The sequence below is a fragment of the Rhyacophila brunnea genome, unplaced genomic scaffold (genome assembly GCF_057557595.1).
Source record: "Rhyacophila brunnea isolate RB1 unplaced genomic scaffold, BYU_Rbru_1.0 scaffold_3, whole genome shotgun sequence".
NCBI classification, from domain to species: domain Eukaryota; kingdom Metazoa; phylum Arthropoda; class Insecta; order Trichoptera; family Rhyacophilidae; genus Rhyacophila; species Rhyacophila brunnea.
In genome coordinates, this window is record NW_028232965.1 from 24438121 (window position 1) to 24448500 (window position 10380).

Sequence of the window (10380 nt, forward strand, 5' to 3'; positions counted from 1 at the left end):
AGTGAAATAATTTTATTTAATTTATCTAGTAGTTGACCACCCTGGTCAACTACTGAAAAAGTATTTAAAAAAGTTTGAGTAGTTGACCCCCCCCACAAACTTGCTTCCTTGTAAATATAACTTAAAAATTACAAATTAATGATATCGATACTTCAATATTATGACTGCCCGTAATGCATTAACTTGATATTATGAAGTCAAAAACATTAAATTGCCATATGCTTACATCCACTGATATCCTTAACAATTTACATAAGAAATTAAAAATAAAATGCTTACGGCGTGATGTGTTGTTTTCAAATAGCTGCTATGACGCTCCTATGACATATGGTGATGTGTTAGTTCCTCAATCCGACCACAGATGGCTTCACTTGTCTCAACTTTACAATTTAGAGCAATCCCGTGTCTACGTTTCTTATTTTGGGCATTTTATTGAAAAAAGGTCAACTACTGGTACATGGTCAACTACTGGTACATTTACCTTATTTATTTTGTTAATCGGCATTGTACATTTTTTCAGTCTATCCTCTGGTCTGGGGCATACTGAATAGTTTTGCTATAGCCCCAAAAACTCATGGTAAATCTGGCCTTTGGAATCCTTTAGGCTAAGGCCACATATGCAGGTGCCTTGCTTGGTGGCTACGTGCTAGGTGACATATCCTAGCGAACGAACGCACACTATTGCAATGGACACACTGGACGCTTCGCGCCTCGCTGTGTGATTATGAGTCACCTCGTGAGTCTCCCGGCGAACAAACGTGTTGGTTATTTTTATTGTGTCACTTAGTGATTTTGCCATTGTCTATGGATTTTGCAAGTTGGCGGAGTTTCTTCAGTACCTAGGTACCTATGACAAACGTCAAACACCGTATATTTTTAGGTTATGAATAATGACGCATGGGATGAATTGACATTATGCACCCAACAAGCTCGAATTTGCGACTTTCGAAATTTCAAACTTAAATTCTCTGTGAGAGGGTAGCTTTCTGGTTAGTTTTGAGAATGAGATATCGTTGCTGACTTGAATGCTCCCAAATGTTAAACGAATTTGTACCTGAGCAAGTAGCATGCAATGTGGCAGTATTGTTTTTATTAGACAAGCATAGCATCTAGCTCAGGACTAGCGAAGCACCTGCCTATGAGGCCGAAGCATTAGTGATTTTCAAATATTGTATGTCTCAGTGGGAAAAAGGTTTCCGACCTCTGAACACTTGAATATTGACATAAGTTCTGGCAAAATTTCCTTGGATTATTCAAAATATGTGTTGGCAAAAATTTATAATATGTAACTGCTTTTACAAACGATTCAGCTTAAATGTCAGCCCTAAAACATAACTTTATAAACATACCTATTTACCATTATTGTCCTAAATTTTTAACTTCAATAGCCATATTAATGTCACACACAATAAAGAAAACTGCAATACCGACATCATTTTGAAAGATAACAAATATTATTCAAAGATGGCGTTACATTAAATTATGAAAAAAAACATCCGTCAGATAATCCGATCGTACTGTGACGTGAATTCAAAATGTGTAAATACACAGACATAACTCTAAAGTGAAAGCTATATATCGATTATTTTTATAACCTTTTGCTTAAATAATATACAATGCTCTGATTTAGAAATCTACACAATGCTCGAGATTGTTTTGATGGCGAGCGAAGGCGATTAATATCGTGAACTCTTGCCCTACATTTCGTAAATCTTGTGATATGCTCAGATAAATAATCCTATTCAGCATGCCTGTACAACAAATAAATGTGAAGAATTCATCGGAGATTGAAAATTTCGAATGGAATATGACTCCGTATATACAGGAAGCTCGTAAAGAAGGCTCACGAACTGGATCAAGTTCGAGCCAAACATCTTACAGTAATTCGAGTGGAGATATCTGTAGAATATGTCATTGTGAGAGTGATACCTTAAATCCGCTGCTTGCTCCATGTTATTGCTCAGGTAATTATAAACATACTTTGATATTCTCATATATAAAAATTGTTTCTCCATTTCTTAAGGAGAATGCCTCAAAGTACTTCCGCAGAGTTAGCTAAACCACTAATGTCAGATTTACTTATAAACGACGATTTTAATGTAGTAGTGCTTCTATTTATCTTCAAGGCGAGGATTTAACATATCATGGCCTTTTGAAAACATTAAATGTAAATAAACGAAATCCATACAAATCTGTCAGATTATTGGCAATCAGCTGACTTCAACAATCATTGAATATCCATTAAATTGAGTGCATTAAACACACTTATGTATTCCAATTAGTATCCGAAAATAATGTTATTGACTACTGTAACAATGGACATGTTTGATACAATTGTTTGTTAAATATACAGTAATTTTTATTGTCAAAAATAAACTTCCTCAGAATTCAGATTTAATGTAGAAGTCTAAATGAACGTATGACATCAATCATTTTTGTTTTATCTTATTAATATATAAAAAATATTTTTCTTTTTCGTTTTGTATAATAAAAAAAATCGGTTGTGCGACCCGTTAGGAAATCTCATTTTTAGAATCTGGCCCGGCTGCTGAAAAGGTTGGCCACCCATAATGTAGACAATTATATTAAATACATTTTTCTATCGGCGCAGATGCTTTTCGATCCAATAATTTATTGTTAATTTAAAATTTTCATCATTTTGATGCATCATTATCACAAACTAATATTAGGTTGGGGTAGGTTAGGTTTGGTTTGGTCTAAAAAGAAGGTTATAAAATCTCATCCGGGCATCTGCGGCATATTTACCTGTAAGGCTCCTTTCACATTATATGGTTTTGACGGTGACACTCTTATGGTGGCGTGACTTGTTGTCGATTCGGATTTTGACCGTTCGATTTTTTGCCGTACGGTCAAAACCGTAGTAACGTGAAGCGAGCGTAATACAATTAAAAATTGTATTTCAATACTGATATTAAGAACAATTGGGTTCAATGTATCGATGACAGAAGAAAATGTATCAATGGCAATCGCCGTTAGTTTCTAAATTTAGAAACTAACCAAAACCAAATACAGTCTACTTATTTTTGAGTTACAGCAAGTTGTGTTAGGTTTTGGTTTAGTTTTATCCCCCTAAAGACCACTACCTCAAAAACGATACGGCATTATGGCGCCTGTACTTGTGCATGGATATAAGTATTTGCACCAATAGTGTGTATTTTGAACTATCACGATAATAACTGTTTACACGTAAAAGTGCTGACTGTCTCGCCAATCTCATTCTTCAAGCGTAAGCGAGACAAGATGTTGTCATTTCTGGTGCTATTTGACAGGTTATGACATCAAAAATGACCTGCGCAGTGTAGTTCGTTCTACTGCGCAGGCGCAGATATCGAACAAATCCCAACTGTTGTGTGAAAGCTCAGTAGCTTCCGAACTTTTTTGATTCATGCAAGCAATACATGTTTACACTCACATTTTATTGTTATGGTCACAATAATACGTACTGTCAGCAGTAAACCCATGCATATTAAGAATTAAAATCAGCCTTCCTTCATCAGCAGTGGCTGCATTTGCTTTTCTCTTCGACTGGTCACATCATGTTTATTATTCATGAACTAAAATTGCATATCAATAATTTTTAATTGTCTTATTTTGGATAAATTTGTCTGATATACATCTGTATCTGTTTATCTATGTTTTGATTTTTTTTAATGCCATGTAGATACTGTATCTTCACCCAATTTTATAGCACACCAAAACTAAAATTATTGTAAATTTGAATATATCTTTTGGATGTATGACGCATATACAGTAAAGCATGGCAATAATATATTTTTATTTTACAGGTAGTTTAAAATATGTCCATCAAAGTTGTCTACAACAGTGGTTAACTGCATCGGACACTAGATCATGCGAATTGTGCAAATTTCACTTCATAATGCATACCAAAATAAAACCATTCATTGAGGTGAGTACTAGAATAACTGAATACTTATTTTTACCTCTTTATTATAAACAATACCTTATTAAAGTTTTCTGGTACGCCTCTTGAAAGAATATGTGGCAATTTTCATTTCTTTAGACTTACGGATTGGTAACATCAAAATTTAAACTGCTGGTGTAGTTTTACTCAGGAATCTAGCGATAGAATATAAAAGCTGTTTTCTATTGCCATTTATGATTAACTGAAGTAGTGGCCAAATAATTGTAGTTTTCTTTTCCTCACAATTTATAAGATTTTTGTCCACTTTACATATTCTTTGTTCTCAATTCCTAGCCCCAGGCCAGGAACTTCTGTACGTGAATAATGTTTTCCGTTCACAACAAGATTTAAAAAAAAAACAGGTATTCATATCACAACATGTTAAATGTTTGTGGATAGTTTTGTTCATTTGTTTGTGCAGAAATGTATCTCGCTTTGGACTAGGTGTATCGATTTTCGGGGAAAACCTATTAAGTATAAATTAATCATTTTGAATTGATTTGATTTATAAATTAATTAATTTATTTATCTGGTTACTCAATGCTCTAGTTAAAGCCCATGAATCTACCATCAGATAAAAGAATAAAGAAGGCATTGCATTTAATAAACCATGTCCCAAGTTGTAGGTTTAAATCACAGTAGCACTGAATTTTGTTTGACTGCTGGTGATGCCGTATATTATCTGTTCAATCTGGCGTCTTATTTCCAAGTTTTGGTCCCAAATACCTGTATTTGTCCACACACTGAAGGGGAACCCCACGAATGCTGAGAGGAGTATTAATAATAATTCTTTTGTGACTTACAACCGTGTTCATGGTTTTCTTTCTTTTCTCTTGATCACCCAACACTTGTCTGCATTTATTAGGCGGACATATACAACAACATAACAGACATTAAGGCCTCTCAACACACTGTTGACTTGTCTCTGGCAACTGAGCAACAAGAAAATGTGACTGGTTGTTGCAACCACGTACTTATGTAAATGCAGATTTCCATTATTATGCTTTGCGGTTGTCAGTGACTGGTCAACAGTGCATAAGGGGCCAAAGTACATTTCAAAATTGCATCACTAGCGTTCCAAGATAAACTGACCTTTCCTCGGCTAACTGGCACTGAATGAAATTATTACATAGGATGTGTGTGATTTTTATTCTGCTTTTATCGGTTATGTCACAATGGCCAAGCAGTCTGACATTGCAATTAAGTAGCTCTATTTTTCAACTGACATGAAAAAACTCTCTGGACGTGATTGGTATCCTGCAATTTGCCACATAAGCAGTTCTATAACTGAGCAAAGCTAACGATATAGGTCATAACTTTTTGTCAATTTATTTGCTCATATAAAGCTCTGAAGATGCTGAATGTCAAAACCTGCACCCTATAATGTTGTTCCTGGAAGTGTACTATTTACAAAATTTAAAATCAATTTCTTTAACATCTTTAACTAAATTTCTTATGGAAATAGCTTTAATTGATAAATTATATATATTATGATATACTTTTTATTAGATTATGCTTAAAGTCCTATTTTGCTTCATTTATTTTTTTGTGTAAATTTAGCCATAATAGCTAAATTCATTAGACATTGGAGTTGGTGAACAACTGACAAATGAGAATAATGAAGTTTAGAGATTTGTAAAGGTGAACTGGATCTAAGGTGAACCTGTTTTCAAATAATTCAATCCATTTTTATTTTGACTGTTTAGTTGAATTTGTAAATATGTTATACCCATTGCTTTGAATCACAATTTACTTGTTTTTTTCAGATACGTATGCTGAAGTAATTATGTGAGCGAAAGGAAGATGACGAGTAGTCTTAAAAATTGAAAAATTAGTTTAAACATGCCAAGTGACCCATAATATATAATATGCACAAATGAGAAAAAGGAGAGTACCCTTAAAAAATGGTCCAAAAACTGATCTTTTTTGACTCTCCTGAAAAGTGGTGATTTTAGACTTAATCCCTTCTTCCTTTCAAACACATAATTATTCTGTAGGCAGCTATATATTTCACATTTTTCGAAATACTGTTTTGAGTGCTAATCATAATTTCATGGACCATTTCAGTGGCAAGGACTTGAAATGTCAGGGGTGGAGCAAAGAAGACTCTTCTGTGCGGTGCTATTCCACTGTGTAGCAGCGTTGTGTGTTCTCTGGTCCTTATTTGTACTAATTGATAGAGCGGCAGATGAAATACAACTGGGTCGTATAGGTAAAATCATTCTCATTTAACACTGTCTCTTCAGCTTTTTCATAGGTCTATAGGTACAGTATAACCTTGATTATCTGGATTACATTATCAACTCTTGAAAAATCACATAAAGTGCACTCGCCAAATTGTATTTGCACTTGCTACAGTCCCATGATGGGCAGGGAATGGGTGTAGGGTGAAGCCCTCCCCGTAACAGTTAAATTTGCCCTAGATGCAATTTTTTTGGATCCATATTACTTGTAATGGCCTTGAATTTATTTTAATGTGAAATTTTATTCTAGTACTATAAACATGAGTGAAATAAACACCAATAATTCATAATTGCCTATTCTTAGACGTCTATCGTCTGCAGAAACATTATTTAAATGTGCACATTTATGTACCAGAGACCGAGGACCGGATACCTCATCAGCGGTCTTTTGTTACTCGCCAGTAGTGAGTTGGCGAGTGAAATTTCTGGGGATTGAACATTATGATCTTCTTCGTATGATAATCAGAAAAAGAATGGTGTGAACAATATTTTTTATTATGGAAGTAAAAAAGGTTTTTTTTCTCTTGTTTTTCTTTTATGTTTATCTAGACTATGTTAATCATCAATCAGTCTCGATAATGGAGGTTCTACTCTGTTTGTGTTCTCTAAAATTTCTTCTAAGTATGCAAAGTAATATTTATGTTTGATAACATTATGGATAAGTGAACGCTGACTCATAAGTTTGATAATGAATAATGCAATGAATGAGCATTCCTAATGTATATTTTGAATTGTTTTAAGCTGTGGAGTGCTTAATGCATTCAGGTTTATTTATCAAACGTTGACAATGGGTCATTAACTTATTCTTATATTATGGCTCAATGAAATCAAACATTTTTAAAACTGGTAACAATCTTATTTGCTTACACGAATGTCGCAAATATTTGCAGTTTTATGGCTCGACTGTTTTCAACTAGATTCTCACTATAGTAATTGTTTATGAGATATGGAGACATTTGGAGTTTATACCAACAATGTTGCATTCTAAAGAGAAGCTTTTGAAGAAGATTGATAGATAATGATCATTCAAGTATGAATACTAAAACAGCATCATTGCCAAAAATATAAATTTTATCTAATGAATACATTGGTATGTATATATGACATAATCCTAACAATATTTATTCTCATCGAGATACCGAGCTTGTTCAAACATTTTTATCTGTGTAGGTATAAATTAATTTTATTATATACTAGATAGGCTATATATGAAACCATAAAAACAACATTTTGTTTTCGTGCTGATTCGATCTTTTTATAAAGTTTTGTAATTTATTTTTGCATTACCTCTTTTCGACAGCTTGGCCGTTTTGGACAAAATTAGTCGTGGTCGCAGTGGGTTTCACCGGTGGAGCGGTTTTCATGTACATCCAGTGTCGACAGTATTTCACACTCTGTAATAGATGGCGCTGCCACAATAGGTAATAATATAATAATTCAGTAGATGTTAGTTTGATAAAACTGAAATAATATTATATTTTCTAGTTTTGCAAGATTACTCCAGTCAGTCTGTTGCGTTGATTGCATTTTATCCAATTACTATATTTTATTACTACATAATATTAAATAATAAGGTTGTTGCTAATCACTTTTATGAAATTGTTTTGTTTTTTTTAAAATTTTTAAAATTTATAAAATTGTTTTTTGCAGAATTCTGTTGATACAGAATGCTCCCGAAAAGGTGCACATCGCCCCTCCTTCACCGATCATTCACCATTTATCTATCACGACTTCTTCCAACGCGAGAGGCAGACGGGACCTGAACGCGGACGTGGAGAGAGCCAACCATGGCCAAGTTGTCGCGAACATCGAAAACAATCCCGGCATTAGCAATGCCTCAGGCCCGAGGCCGCCGCCCGCGGAGCAGTCGGCTGCGGCCGCGGTGGACGTCAAAGGACGTCTTCACTCTGCTGCCGCCTTTCCTCCTGTTGGCAATGTTTATGTTGAAGAGGAGGACGACAGCGGCGGATTCAACGACTACCGACCTAATTCTTTTAGACGTATTTTAACTAGTGAAAATCGTAATTATTCCATCGTTCCTCTGGACAGAGAGATGAAGAGCAGGGATAAAGCTGACGAAGCGGTCGACGTCAGGAGGTATTCCGATACCAGACTGTTACAGACGTTCACGCATGACTCCCGGCATGCGGCAGGGCTGAAAGTGGCAGATGCGGCCCCTCAAATTTACCAGCGGGCGCCGGCCGACAGGCGGTCTTCGGCTTCCCAACAGCATATGAAACCCGTCGAGCCGGCCGCCCACTCCGACGAGGGTGTCACTGAAGCGTCTTCCGCTTACGCTCCGTATGACAAGAACGTCTATCATATATCTGATGAATTCGATCAGGCTGTGAACGTTTCGGCCCAGTACGATATGCAGCCTCAGGTATCGGATATCGCCTTCGATACCGCGGCGCGCGAGTATGACCCTCTGGAGTTGAACATCCAGGAAATGCTGGAATTGGATGTGAAAACCGCCCAGCAGCGCAAGAAGTCCGTCCTGTCTCTGACGGGCGACCGCCCCGCACCGTGCCACCGACCGCACGGCAAGGAGTCCAATCGGTCAGTGTTCAAGTCGCTGCCCAACCTGAGCGCCAGCAGCGAGAGTCTACTTCCGCCCAAACCATCCTCGTGAGTGAGACCGCCTCAAGTGATCGTGCTCACCATGAACTGTTGAGGGAACCCCCGATGTTCGCGAGCCGTCACGAGAGATTGCGAAACGCGAGGAGGGCGGCGTCGTCGCCCCCTCTGCTTGCACAGAGTTGCCAAAATACTGTACATATTATATCAGTGAAGGATGTTTCGTTGACTTTTGTGATTCTAGTAATTCTAGCTCATCAATGTTACAGTTTCGACTGCAATATCTCTACTTAATTTTTATTATTGTTATCCTATGTTTATAATGTTAGGTACTTACGTTGCATAAGTACTCGGGTAAAAAAAAATTCATTGTATTCCATTTTCCCCTCAGATCTACTTTAACAATATTCTTTTATTAAATTCACAGTGTGACAATTATATACTGAGGTGTGAAAACAAACTGAACTATTGACAAATTTGATTAGAGGTTCATCTCGCACACCTTCTATAGCAGCCTCGCCAGTCACATATCAATATTATTTTAATACCAGTCATTCCATTTCCAGCTTAAGAAAATAAGATAGCTGTCAATTTTATTGGCCTTTGTAATTTATATCACTTAATCGGTCGCTATTTGAAATTATTTCGGAATACCCATTTCAACTAGGTACAGATAAATTTGAAACAGGGTTGTCTGTAACGTAGTAAACACCATTTTAAAAAGTGTTACAGTAAGTAGTAGAGTGGAATTACTTAACTATAAATATGCACATATGCGATTCCTACCTATGCACAGATAGTAGGCAGGGCTAACGATTATTGTATATGGCAGGGATGGCGAAACTTTTTACGTACACATGCCAAAATTTCCCTAATTATATTTTTTGACTGTCTGACATGCCGAGCTTAGTTTGAGCAGGAAAAAAATGAAAAAATAGTTTTTAGAATTCTATTAAAAAAGTTCAAAAATTATAACCAGTTCTAAGCAATAGTTTTTGAGTATTATTACCATAATACCTACTTAGTTTGGGTCTTTACGCACAAATTTGCGCCAAAATTTCTCGAATCAGATGAGGCATCCTCTCGCTACAGTGGTCTCAAGCATTGTACAATGATTGTAAATTGATCAAAATCATAGGTTCGCGACACAGTTTACTCCGCCGCCTGATGAGGTCAGTGCTATAATATTATTATGTGTGATGCATAAAACCTACGGACCCATCTATGCAATTTAAATTAATTGTAATGCTTATTCTTCAAGAGTTATCAGCTGCCTGTTATTTTTTATACAATGCGATCTGTGATTTCCGTTGTTTGCGCATCGATTGATGAATATTATTGGTAAAAATATTATTAAAAACCGAAGAAAATACGCATGTTTAATGTTATATAATACCTATATATTTAGGTATTTGTAAAACTTTTTGTAAAATAATCTTTTAAAATATAGAGGTACCTATTTTTTTTCTTAATACAAAACATTCGCGTTCCATGCAAAATCATCTCGCGGTCCATAGGTTCGCCATCCCTGGTATATGGCTTCTATCGTCAATTGTGTTTAGATCTCACTTATTGGATCACCTTTTCTCACTTGGCGCCCACCCAATCTTTCTCGTT

General features: G+C 35.9%; 1 protein-coding gene across 1 annotated transcript; it reads left to right on the top strand.

Moving 5' to 3' along the window:
• The first annotated feature begins 1456 nt into the window (after positions 1-1456).
• On the top strand, positions 1457-10120 carry LOC147068093 (uncharacterized). The gene is made up of 5 exons (XM_085952343.1): positions 1457-1964; positions 3807-3928; positions 6011-6155; positions 7487-7607; positions 7837-10120. Exons 1-5 carry the CDS (start codon positions 1748-1750, stop codon positions 8816-8818), a joined length of 1587 nt encoding a protein of 528 aa, XP_085808469.1. The 5' UTR covers positions 1457-1747; the 3' UTR covers positions 8819-10120.
• Positions 10121-10380: the final 260 nt, after the last annotated feature.